General features: G+C 36.4%; 1 protein-coding gene across 1 annotated transcript in view; it reads left to right on the forward strand.

Annotated features, from left to right (window-relative positions):
- The window catches only part of UNC13C (unc-13 homolog C), a 462,926-nt gene that overhangs the window by 324,514 nt on the left and 125,067 nt on the right, over window positions 1-13,345 (forward strand). Inside the window, exon 18 of the mRNA XM_081120504.1 lies at window positions 4,834-4,919. Coding sequence (XP_080976630.1) covers window positions 4,834-4,919 — 86 coding nt within the window. The remainder of the gene's footprint in view (window positions 1-4,833; window positions 4,920-13,345) is intronic.

Raw genomic sequence — 13,345 nt, forward strand, 5'->3', positions numbered from 1 at the left:
AAAAAGATTGCAAAGTAAAATAAAATTATAGACTTCAGAAGAACCTGTGTAACTATTAAGTAAATAAAGTAGCTTTGAGTTCTATTTTTCTAGCATAGAATATTCATTATCTGCATAAGTAATAGTAAGCACAGCCAAATTTGAAATCAGCATATCATAATGTGCTATAACCAAAACTTCTTTGAAAACAGCAGAAAATATCTCAGACCCAAAGATTGTCTTCTGCGTAGAAGTAGAGCTTAGCAAGTAGTAGAGCTTGAGGTTTAAATTTAAATAGGAACTAATGCATAAAATACAAAGGTAATATTTTGAACTCTAAATATTTTAAAGCAAAATCAGTAGGCAAATACAAAAAAAAAAAAAAAAAAAAGAAAACATAAGCTGTGAAGACATTTTAAATGCTTGGGAATTATTGTTACTGCCATTAAAAAAGAATAAAAAACAAATTATGTCAAGACTCATGAGCTCTATTTCTGCTTCTGCCACTGATTTGTTTCATGTTTTAGGATACATTTCTTAATCTTTAATATCCTGAGTCTAAAATGAACGTAAACAAAGTTATCTTTATGTCGAGATCATGAGCTTTGGAAAAACAGCTCAAGACTCAAATCCCAACCACCAATTTCTCATTTGTAAAATAAGAATAATAGCAACAAATAGGGATTTTGTGAGAAATAAATGAATGTTAATTCATCTTTTAAAAAAATCCACACATTTGTGCCTGGCCATTGTGTCTCCATTGTTAGAGCATTGGCCCATTCATCAGAGGGTCTCAGGCTTGACTCCCAGTCAAGGGCATGTACCTGGGTTTCGGGTTCTCTCCCTGCCCCTGTGAAGGTGAGTGCCAGAGGCAACCAGTCCATGTGTCTCCTCTCACATTGATGTTTCTCTCTCTCCCTCTCTCCCTCTCTCTTCCCCTCCCTCTCCCTTCCACTCACTCTGAAAACCAGTGGAAAAAATATCCTCAGGTGATGATTTTAAAAAAACAAACAAAAAACTTGCATGTATAGTAAAATTCCCTTCGATTTTGTTTCAAAAGGGATATTACTATAAAAAAATTGTGGTCACAAAAATAATCATTCAGCTTCATAGGACTGTATGAAGTAAAAAAAATAAAAGTTTTAATGTTTACATATCACTTTTGTGAAGAAAGTAAATAAAAAATAAAACTAAGACTCCCCTCACCCAAGCCTTACAAATTTTCAGTAATTCAGCTAATATTTTCTACACATATAAGCATAGATATGCAGTTAATAATTTTATTTTTTTGCAAAATATTGAAACATACTATGCATACTATTAATCTGTAATTTGCTTTGTTTACTTAACACTGCCTGATAGACATCATTTCATGTCAATACAAACAGATCTAGCTTGCTCTTTTTAATAGTTGTATATTATTCTGTGGATTCATATACCATTAGGATGTTGCAGCCATAGAGGGGACTCCTGGGGTACAGGAGAGAAGGGCTTGGGGGTAACACAGGTATTTGATAGTATAAGAACTGGAAGCCTATGGTCGTTAGATAACTTTTGGAAATCAGGTTCACCTAAGCCCTAATTTTTTTTTTAATGTTTCCTAATTTGAAATTTTTTCAGTAAAAAATGTTCACTATTATTTTCATCAAAATTTCTTTGAATAGGAGAGAGGTTGAACATCTCTTTTCCTATGGCTTTTTTGTGTGTTTTTTTCTTTTTAACCTGCCCATTGATCTCATTAGCCATTTTGTCTAATATTCATCTTTTTCCTATAGGTTTATAACAGTCCTTTTCATATGAATATCATTATCTCATTGCCGTGTACATATTGTATATATTTTTCCTAGTGTGTCATCTTTGTTTTAAACAGAAGCTTGGTTTTCAGTTTAGGTTTTGCCATGTTGAGGATTTAATAGCACTGATGAGAACCCTTAAACCACATTTCTTCAAGAATTAAAATCAAACTCAACATTGCTTATGCACCTGAGAAAATTCTGAGACTAACAGCTTCTTTGTAGATTCCTTGTTTTGAAGTTATCTGATTAAAGCTTCTAGATTAAAGAAAAAGTATTTTATAAGTCACTTTGAGAGTCTTTTCTTATGGTAATTACATCCATTAATTGAGGGGCACAGCTTCTCTTCCACCAGTTAATCTTTATCCACCTTAAAAGTACCCACAACTCTTACTTTCTTCAAGTAATTTCTGGGAGTGACTGCCCCAGCGTATTCTTCTTCCTCCTATACTCTCGGCCTTATTTTGTTCAGTAATTTGCGATTATTGCTGCAATATTTTCCTTTTAATTGTAATCCATGATTCTTGAAGTAGCATCAATGTTAGGGTAGAAGATCAAATAGAAAAACGACATCCACTTTAGTATGTTTTTGGCTCTTTTCGCTCCTGCTTTGATCTAGCTCCTCGGTATCCACTGAGCGACAGTTAATGTTGTTCATGCTCCTGTCCTATGTATTCTCCATGGTGCTGTTCCCCGGGGTGCTCTTTCCCTGTTCCCCTGTGGTATCACGGCACGCTGCCACCTACGGCAGACACAGAGTTGCCTGTCACTGCTGGGGCCTGATAGCAAAGTTCTGAGGCCCCAGTAGCCAAACTTGTTCATGCTTCTGCTGCTTGGTTCTGTAGAGTCTGCAGAAGGGATCCTCCATTGAAAACGAGTGCCTGCCACAGCTCCTGAGAAGCAATCATGAGTAGTTGTTTTCCAAACACTTGATAGAACAAAACCACTCTGTTTCCCACAACCATCTCTATCATTTCACCTTGTAGTTTTCTTCATGGGACTTACCACAATTTATATACTTATGTTTATATATTTATACTTATTTGTATTGATATATTTATATTTGTAAATTGTAAATGTATATTTACATTTGTGAGATACTAGATTGTAAAGTTCAGAAAGGCAAGGACCATGCCTGTACTATTCAGCAGTATGTAATCTTTCCTTAGCATAGTACACAACACATCCTGGGCCTTCAATTACTTATTAAAGAATGTTATTTATTAAATGCTCAATGCATTAGCAGTTATTTCTATTATACTATCTCTTATTTTACTTCTTGCAAATTTATAGAGTTTTTAGATTTTTTTTCTAAAATAAAGCATTGTAAATTTGATTGAAGCCTTATGTGTACATATGCCTCCCTGAATCTAATTCCCTTTACTTCTTGCCCAAACATAACTATGGGAATAGATTTGATATTTTTTTATTCCCCTGAATTTCTTTATATCTTTCTGATACACGTATGTATTTACCACAAAAACATGTCAGATATGTGCCAACCCTCTCCCCTAGAGGCATTGGCTGATTTGCTTAGAGGCAAAGTCTGAGAATGTGAGAAGCTAGACAGGAAGTAGCAGCTGAAAAACGGAGAGAGCTGAATTCAAGAACAGGGGAAGAATTAAAATTCAGACCCTATGAAGTACAGGCTGTGAATGGGTACATCCTAGGAATAAGTAGGAATAAATATTGACCTGTTTTGAATGAGCTCAGACCCTAATTGGATTCAGGCCATTTTCCCAACCCTTAAACACTACTAGAAGAAAAATCCTTTCTGAAAGAATACTAACATAATCCAAACACAAATTACATGCACAAATTTTTATACACAAAAAGTCCTTTATCCAATCAAAAAATAATCAGGCATTATAAGAGATTAATATAGTGTTTACAGACATACGTTATAATAACTATGATTGATATATTTAGGAAATCCTGAGCATAAATACTTGATAAATGTACATCTGTATTTAAGTTTTAAAATATCAATCAACATTATTAGACAAGTTGATAGATGGCAGGTGATAAGGGATATCTGATGAAATATCCCTTGCCTTTGCTGGAAAACTGGGTTAGAATGTTTGATGTAGTGTCAGTGATCTTTTCTTATTTGAGGTCATATTGAGGTCATATTTACTTTCTATCCCATTCAGAATTTTATTACTTTTTCAATTTAGATCTCAAAATATAAATGAATGTGAGAGCTATTTCTGTTTCTTAATATATATTATTTGTGTGTGCATGTATATATATGCATGCATTATATATTTATATGTAGTATATTGATATTTGCAGGCATTATATATGTATACATAGTATATATTTGTTAGAAAAGAAAATGCTGTCAGTCTTACAAATTGGCATGGGGTTAGTGTTTACAAGGTAATGAAAAGACTGTCATTATATTCACTGGGCTTGTATTACTAGGAGTGTATTATGAGATTAAAACACATATCCAACAACAGTAGGAATCTTGTCTTTAGCCTAAGCTTGTTTAATCTAAAACACAGACCTGCCTAGGATCTCTGGAGTCCTGATGAATGGTCCACCGTGGGCCATTTACCAGAGGAGTGAGGAATCTTCCTTGAAATAATTTGTTGTAAGCAAATAGGAAATGAATGAAAGCACTCAAGCTTACTCCAAGGAAAATTGCTAACAGGTGCATGTGAGGTGTGGTTTTTGATATTACATGGTATCTGCTACTCAGATTCACATGATGTATCTTCAAAATTGAGACATATGAAGATGGAGTGCATGATAAAACTGAAGAGGCTCTTTAGACATAAACAAATGCATTCTAAGGCATCCATTGGGAGCTACAGGCGCCATCACATTGGCACTGATCTAATGGAGTCTATTTTCCTGATACCCAATATTGTTTTATCACATTCTAGTGTATAGTTTTTTTCTACCTAGGAAAGTTCATAAAGAGAAATCACATAAATAAAAGTATTTATGATCTATATAATAATTACTGTGGTATATATGTAATGTGAGGTATTTTGTTTTGTATTTTCGGTAACATTCTTTTTGACACACTAATACCTGTGTTTGGTTTTAGGTTTCCTCAAGAACTGAACATGGGAAAAGTCAGTGCTGAAATAATGTGGACCCTTTTTGCTCTGGATATGAAATATGCACTAGAAGGTAATTACAAATACCTATTTTTATTAGAACACACATTTTAGTGAAGTCACTATTTCATGTTCTTGGTTTTAAATGTATGAACTGAATTGAAACATTGATTGTTTCATATAGTAGTTCCATTTTTAATTTTGTAAGGAACCTCTACACTGTTTTCCACAGCAGCTGCACCTGTTCACAACCCCAGCCACAGTGCACGAGGGTTCCCTTTTCTCTACACCCTCGATAGCACTTGCTGATTTATTGATGATAGCCACTCTAACAGGTGTGAGGTGGTATCTCATTTCAGTTTCAATTTGTGTTTTCCTGATGATTAGTGATGTTGAGCAGCTTTTCAGATGTCTGTTGCCATCCGAATTTCCTCTTTGAAGAAATCTCTTCAGGCCCTCTGACCATTTTTTAAAATCGGATTGTTTGGTATTTTTGGTGATAAGTTGTATAATTTCCTTATATATTTTTGGATGTTAACCCTTATCAGATGTATCATTGCCAAGAAAAAAAAAATACACGTTGTAGTGAACAGTTTAGTTCTAAAATGTATTTTCACATTGCAGGAAGATAAATTTCTCTAACTATTTAAAAGCAATGAGAAGTGCATACATTTTAATCAGATGGTCTAAGTTGCAGAATCTTAGTGATTTCTCACTTTCAGGATAATGCTCAGATGCAGGACTACTTGATGGTAGCTTATTTGCTAAAGCAGACCATATTGAGAGTTTGGATATTCATCTGCATGGACTTGGAAACGGTATCCAAGGCGAGGCAGGTTAAAACCTGGCCAAAGCTCACACAACGACAATGGCAAGGCTCGTCACCAGAAACTTCACTTTTAATAAATCTAAATCATCCAATGTAAAGCAAGGGAAATACAGCTCTGCATTTTAAAATTCTATAAATATTCTTTGAGCACCAGCATGTTTAGAGTGAGAGATGGAACCATAAACCAGACTATGGTTTCGGTCTTCTAGAAACTTATAGTCTAGCAGGAGAGTGTCTTTGCACTTACTCAACAAATATTTATTGAGCCCTTAGAGGCTAAATTCACATAACTGCACTCCATGTGGAGGGTACAGCCATGAACAAGAGAACTGTGGTGTCCGGCCACATGGTTGTGGAGAGGAGCTATAAGCATGCAGACAGCTGCTATAGGGGGTGATCAGGGCTGCTGATGGTGGAGTATCTGGGGAGGAGCACCTAGATCAGGCCTGAGACAAGGGGGCAAGGCAGGCTCCTAGAGGAACTTTCCCTGAGGAAGTTCTATTAACAAAGATCTCAGTGGAAGTAGGAGTGAGTTTGGGGAAGAGATGAGCAAGAAGCATCTCTAGCCCAAGCAGAGGACAGAGCATTCATTAGCAGTTAGAGTGAGTGCAAAGTGAGTTTGAGAATGGAGAATTTGGCAGGCCCCAGGAGCCAGAGCAACAAGGGGGGAGGCCGGGGGATTTGACGGGGACCAGCATGCAGGGCCTTGTAACCCATGGTGAGGACTGTGACTCTCTGCTTAGAAAAATGAGGGCCCATAAAGGGATTTCACCAGGGACAGATAATTAATAGGGTAAGATTGGTTCAGAGTTTGCGCTCTTTGTGCCACCATTTTCTAGCATTGCTAGAACGTAAGCTTGCTGCTAGGGGACATGGAAGAAACATACAGAAGTTTTCCTTATTTGGAGGAAAAAAAAAAAAAGTACACAGTAGACTATAATATCTACTTTCCTGGTAAAGTCTCCACAAATATAGTTTATCTAATCCTTAAGATTACACCAGAACTGCTCTGAGGAGGAAAGTTCATATTCTGCTACGAAGTGTTCCTTCTCTGTTGTTTACATCAGTCCTGCTCTTTCTCTGCCTCTGTCTCTGCCTCCTACCAACCACATCTTTTATACCACTCTGCTCTGATTGTTCAGAATCCAAGTCTCTTAAGTCAGATAGGAACCAAGTCAGTCCACTAGGACAGTGAATTTCTTCAGAGAGCATTTACTCCCCTAGTCCTATCCCTTATACCCCCCTGCCGTCCTTGAATGTCTGTCGGGCACCTCCTACTTTATAGGGTCACTGTAGAAGTCTGAATCTTCCCTGTCAAAACCCGCTTCTTCCTCTGCCTGCCCCCCTTCCCTACTGCAATTATTAGCATCACATTTCATGCAGTTACTTAAGTCAAAGGTAGGGTTATCATAGATTCCTTTATTTTCCCCAGCACACTGTTTATTCCAGCTTCAAGATTTACATCAGGTGGTCTGCTGCTGGAATTTTCTCTCCACCAATCTTCACAGCAGCTGTGTAGGGCTCAGCTTCATGTCATCTCCTCAGGATTTAAAATCATTACCAGGAATAACTTTAACTGCATCCTTTGCATAGCAGCTGATTACTATCTTTTATTTATTTGTTTGTGTGTTTATGCTTGTTCAATTGAATATTTCTTACCTGTGTCCCTCACCAAAATGTAAAATTTTGTCTATGGTTTTTACCAACATATCTATATTGCCTAGAACAGTGCCTAGAAAATAGAAGCTACTCAGTAATTATTTGTTGAAGAAAAAGTTTGCTAGATAATGCCAACTCAATGGAGTAGTGAAAAGGGCAGTGGTGGAGACTTCCATTTTGATCTTCTTTTGATATGTGATCTTGGGAACCTTCCAGGAAGTCAATACCTTTGTGTTTCATTCTCCTCACCCATAAATTGAAGGGTTCACATTGGATCAGAGGGCTGGGCAATGGGCAGGGAGGCTACTGCCCACACTTCTGAGAAAATTGATTGCTTGGAACTCATCCAAGGTGGCACTGCTTGCCAGTGCACATTTTGTTTGAGCAGAGCCTATATCTTTTCTTACATAGTAGCATGTGTGCAAATATTGGGTATTTTATGCTACCTTCACTTGTAAAACTGTATTAATTTGAGAGATGTGAGTGCAATATGTATGTTAAGAAACGTAAAGCTCAAAAATTTAGTATTTGTTTGAGACAACAATGAAATTAGAAATGCTACAAGTAAAGCATCTGTAACGTTGATCAGATGCTTATTGATTATAGGTTGATAATTTTGTGCAATAACAGTATTCCAAAATGCAGAGATTGTGTCATCAAAAATCAGGTACAAGATCAATGATAATTAATAATTTTGTGATTATCTTAGCTATTTTTATAGAGACATGAATTTCTTCCTTAATACATTTTTTATTAGTTTGACTTTTTTAATAGCAGATTTGATATTTAAGTCATATACCATACAATTCGCCTACTTAAAGCATACAGTTCAATAGTTTTTACATTTGCATATGCAGACACATTTTCAGGAAGGCCCATAAGGGAGTAACTTGGATTGCAGTTCATGATTTATGCATCTTCTTCCACAGATGAGAGGGCTTTTGAGTGCAAGGATTGTATATGTCATCTTCATATTCACTGAATCTTAATAGAAACTCAATATGCACTTGTTTATTCGGATTGAATTGCAAATGTGACAACCCTATACAAAAAACCTTGGAAACAAGGCCAGAACACTTGCCACGTTCAAACTTACAATTGGTAGTATTGCAGGTTGGGAGGCAGCAAGAGATCTGAGTCTTAGAACCAGTTTCAGAAAGCTTCATCATGTAGGAGCTGCGCAGACTTGGGCAATCAATGCATAACCTCTCCAAACTTTACTTTTCTATGAAAAGATGATAAAAGTTTCCAGGTGGGTGTGAAGATCACCTGACACATTAAATGTACTTTGCAAACTCTAAAGCACTGAGCTGATGGGGGAGACCACCTTTGTTCTTATTAAGCAAGGGGAGAATGTTCTGTCGGAGTTTCAAAGCAGTCTCCTTTAGGGGTCATTTAAGGTTTAAACTCCTAAGAGAGTTTACAAATGCATGTGAATATGTTCACTACCTCTCCCTCCTTCCTGTTCACCATTTAAATCTCATAATTAGCTTCAATAAATGTACTGTACCCTTTTTTAAAGTGTGGCATGAATAATAATTAGAGAAAATCAAGACTCAGAGTGCCTCATAGAATATAGGGCATACACTTAAAGACACCCCTCCTTCCTCTGGCAGGCTCTTTGGCACATTAATAGAAATGCTCTTACTCTATTTGCCTTCTAGAATGTTGTTGACTGTGGAGTAGTGGTTCAGGCAGTTGACATAGAAATACTCTGTGTTGTTATTATATAATTTGGCCTACAGAGTTCATCTTATGATTAAAGTATCTGATGAAGTCAGGTCTATGGAAGACCACAAGTTAGAATTTATGGACTTGCAGATGTTTGATGCAGCTCTTTGCTTTACTTTATGAATTCAGCAGATGCTACAAAAGACATAATGTAATTTAAAGAATAAAACATCATTTCCCCAACTTTACTCACTCACTCTGTATGAGCCAACTAATTTTGTTTATACATTTCTCATGAATCACCTAGCAATTTTAATAAGTAGTAATTGATTTGATCACTATGGTGATAACTTGTTGAATGAAACCAAAATAAATTATTTTACAGATTAAAAAAAAAAAAAAAGATGTACCCCATGTCAAAAAAGGGAGTATAGAAATTTATAAAAGGCTCAGATAAAATGTTTCATTTTATAGAGAAATAAAGTTGGTTTTGCAGAATGTTTTTGAAGAATTTATTCTAAAGACTTTATAGTCTACTCTGGTAGGTACAAATATGGGCTTTGCAGTAATTTAGACCTAGGTTTGAGTTCAGGCTCTGCTGTTTTCCATTTACATTTTAGCCATGATATTGTACTATTTATTAAACTGATTAAGCTTCAATTTCAACATTTGCAAGACAGAGCAAAAATACCTACCCTGTAAAGTCATTGTAAGGAGAAAGAATGAGACAGACAGGCAGATACAAGGCTGAGGGGAGATAGTTTCCTAGCATATAAAGGCTAGTATTTGTTGAGTATTTATTATGAAAATCTTGAAGATTATAACTTAGTAAACAAGAACATAGTAGCAATTTATAATACTATCAAAATATCTAGATGTCTCTAAGTGACTGAAATGTTTAATTGCCAATTTCATTTGACTGCAGGTGTTTGCCATCTTGATATCCACAGAACTTTGTTGCCTAGCAATTCTTAAACCAGGACATTTCTGTTCAGGGCATTGATTGTATAACATATGACTGTCCTAAGTCTTTAGTAAGAGAAAACCTTTCAAGGCCTCAAGATAGCAGCCACGCAATGGACTGATTCCACAGGGATTCAGGTGGTTTCTAATTAATAATTCCATAAGAGTGCTTGGGGTTTCTTAAAACACTGGTTTTTAAGTTGGGGTTTGTGGCTCAGCTTCAAGTTACCTTCTGAAATTGCATCTGCCTTTAGGGGTAGATGTGATGGAAAAAGGGCACCTAGGGCATTTCCCAAATTCTCAGATGAATTTTGAATAGAAAAACAAAAGTCACTGAAAATAAACTAGTTAAAAATGATTGTTTTATTTAATTAACTTAGCAGAGATAAAATTAATTAGAATATGTAAAACAGAATCACCTTTAATCTGGCATTAGTAAAGTCTCCCAGATCAGTGCTCCTCAAACTTTAGTGTGCACACTGGTCTTGTTAGAAGGCAGATTCTGAATGAGCGGGGGTGTGTGTGTGTGTGTGTGTGCGTGCGTGCGTGTGCGTGCACGCACAGACATATAGGGGGTGATTCTCTTCATTTCTAACAAAATGTGAGATGATGATGCCCAGGCAGCTGGTTTGTGTGCCACACACTGATAGGAGCAGGGCTTCAACACTGTTACCAAAGTAACATATTTCTATCTTTTTGTCACCAATCTGTCCTCTGCTGCTGAGTTATGTTGAATCTCACTAGTATGTGAAGAGTCTCAGGCCGCCTTTGTAAGTTTCCTTTTCTCATCATTCCAGTAAACACAACCATTGCCATTAGCTTTGCCCTCACAGTTATTATGCACTATCTTCTCGTGACTTACAAATTTGAATATTTGCATATAAAATACTTTCAGAAAGTTTTTCACTCTCCTCACATTTATTTTTAGGCCCTTCTTTCAAAGAAGTACACTCTCTTTCTATTGCCCTTCACCCAAATACAGGTCTTAGGCCACCCTGTGCATTTAGAACATTGCCCTTGACCTTGTAGCCACAAAGACAATGAGAACACAAAGAACACAATGATCACACCTCTTCTGATCTTGCTGACTACCTTGGCTATGCCCAAAGATCTGACTTGTTGACCCATGAATTTCTCTTTCCTCACTTAGAGTATTCTCATACTTAACATCTTTCTGGTCTACTTCATACTTGGTCTCTCTCACACCCCTCATCTTTCTGGTCCTACCTGTCAGCAATTTTCTGCTGATTTTCAAGTCTACCCTCACAAATCCCTGGTTATCAATTTATCTAGATCCTCATTATTTGATGGAAAAGATTGGATTCTGACTAATATCTACAATGAATAAAACCTCCCTGGAAAGAACCGGTTTCTTTCTTCTCCTATTTCCTACTTTCAATCTTCCTTAACTTGACCGGAATGACAGACATTAAAGTTATGCTTCTGTTCACTTCAGACTGTGGATGGATGAAGCAGAGATTGATAGTGCTTTAGAAAGGACGTCTCTGGCCTCCTTTTCTTATAGCAGTTGTCCTCGACCTGTTTTGTGTTTCTCCCCTGCTCTCATGTACCTCAGAGGTACAGAAACTACCATGAGTAAGAAGAATATTAGTATTTCTTAACCAAGGAGAGAGGACAGGTGCATTTCCCCCATCCCCTCGAGAACCATCAGTATTACTCTAGTCTAGAATCAGAAAACTATTGAATGATCCAAAGAAATAGCACAATACTTATGTCTGAAATATTAGCTTTTAATGAATAATGTCTTATACCTGAAAAATTCTACCCTGTATATCATATGATTAATAAGTCATTTTTCTGTTCTCAAGGTTATTTGCTAAGGTTTAGGTACTTTGGTATTGACTACCAGGATACCACAGAGAGAGTTGAATGTTACTTCAGGAAACTTCCACATTCCTGGTATTACAAAAGAGCATCATAATCAACCCACTGGCCTAAGCTAAAAATTGGGGAGTTATGGTTGACTTCTTTCTCTCTTCAGCATCCAATTAGCAAATCTGTACTATAAGCTCTACACAAACTTTTCTCAATAATTTTCTTCCTATGTTTGGTCAGACATATCACCTTTCTTGCTTCCACCTTAAATGACATAGTTCCTCCTTTGTGGGTGTTTCCCTGGTCATTGGATAAAGTCCCCATTTCTCAGCATATCCTGGACTTACACCCTACTCTCCTTTCTGCACCTGATTTTAACCCTAGTGTGAATACATTTCCCATACACATACTACATGCTCTGGCTACATCCAACTATTTAAAGTTTCCCCGAAATCCTTATATAAGTTTCTGCCTCAGGGAATTGTGCATTCTTCCTCCACCTCACCCAAGCTTTTCCTTACCTCCCATTCCTACCAAAGATGTGCTCTTCCAAGTTCAATTCAAATGTTCCTTCTGTTAACTTTTTCCTGAGATTCTCAGAGAGAAATAAGTATTTCTTTCCTATTCTCCCATCGTACTTCCTATTATAACATCGATCCTTGTATTATACCTCACAAATAAAACACATCACTTACAATACCCTCAGCTCTTACTCATCTTTGTATTACTCTCCCTACTCTCTCCCCTTTCTCTGACAATAGAAAATGTTATAAACCTGTGATTGCCCGCATGAATATAAGTCTATGTCTACACGAAGGAAAAAGCATAGAAATATGTTCCATTCCCAAATTCTAATGTCCAATTACAATTCAACAGAATCACACAAACCTGACGCAATCATTCATACAAAGGAGAGAATTTTTCTAAGTATGCGGTCCCAACAATTATTTTTACCACATGCTGTGGTTGTAGCAGTTCTAAGAAGTGTTTAATACCCATAGCCATGAAAAAAAAACAACAACCCTAAATACCTCTCATGTACCTACAGAGACTGTGTGTGTTGCTCATGTGTTATAACAAAAGGCTGAAGGTTTACAATGAAGTGCAAACTCTGCTTCCTCGGGAAACTGGGAAATAGTTCTTCCAGTCATACTGTCTTCATCAGTCCCTACCTTCTTTTTTATAACATCCTATTATTTTTTATTTAACAAATCCTTACACAGAATTCCAAGTTTTTATTAATGGACAACAAATGAAAACAAAGCTAAAACCAATGGTAATTCATTTTCAATGCTCATTACTGCAAAAAACACACACACAAAAACCCCAGAAACAACAAAAAACGTTCTATGCATTTAAATTTTCAGTGTCAGGTCACATAAATCAACCCACAAACTGAAATATGATTTCTGGATTAATATATTAATTTAGATGAAACTGTTTATTTGAGAAATCACTTGCTATAACTGCCTTCCCTCCCTTCAAATAAAGACAAGAGCAAAATGTATTTACCGGTACTTAAGTTTTTCTGATTCACTGGA

Source organism: Miniopterus schreibersii (genome assembly GCF_964146895.1).
Source record: "Miniopterus schreibersii genome assembly, chromosome: 1".
NCBI lineage: Eukaryota > Metazoa > Chordata > Mammalia > Chiroptera > Miniopteridae > Miniopterus > Miniopterus schreibersii.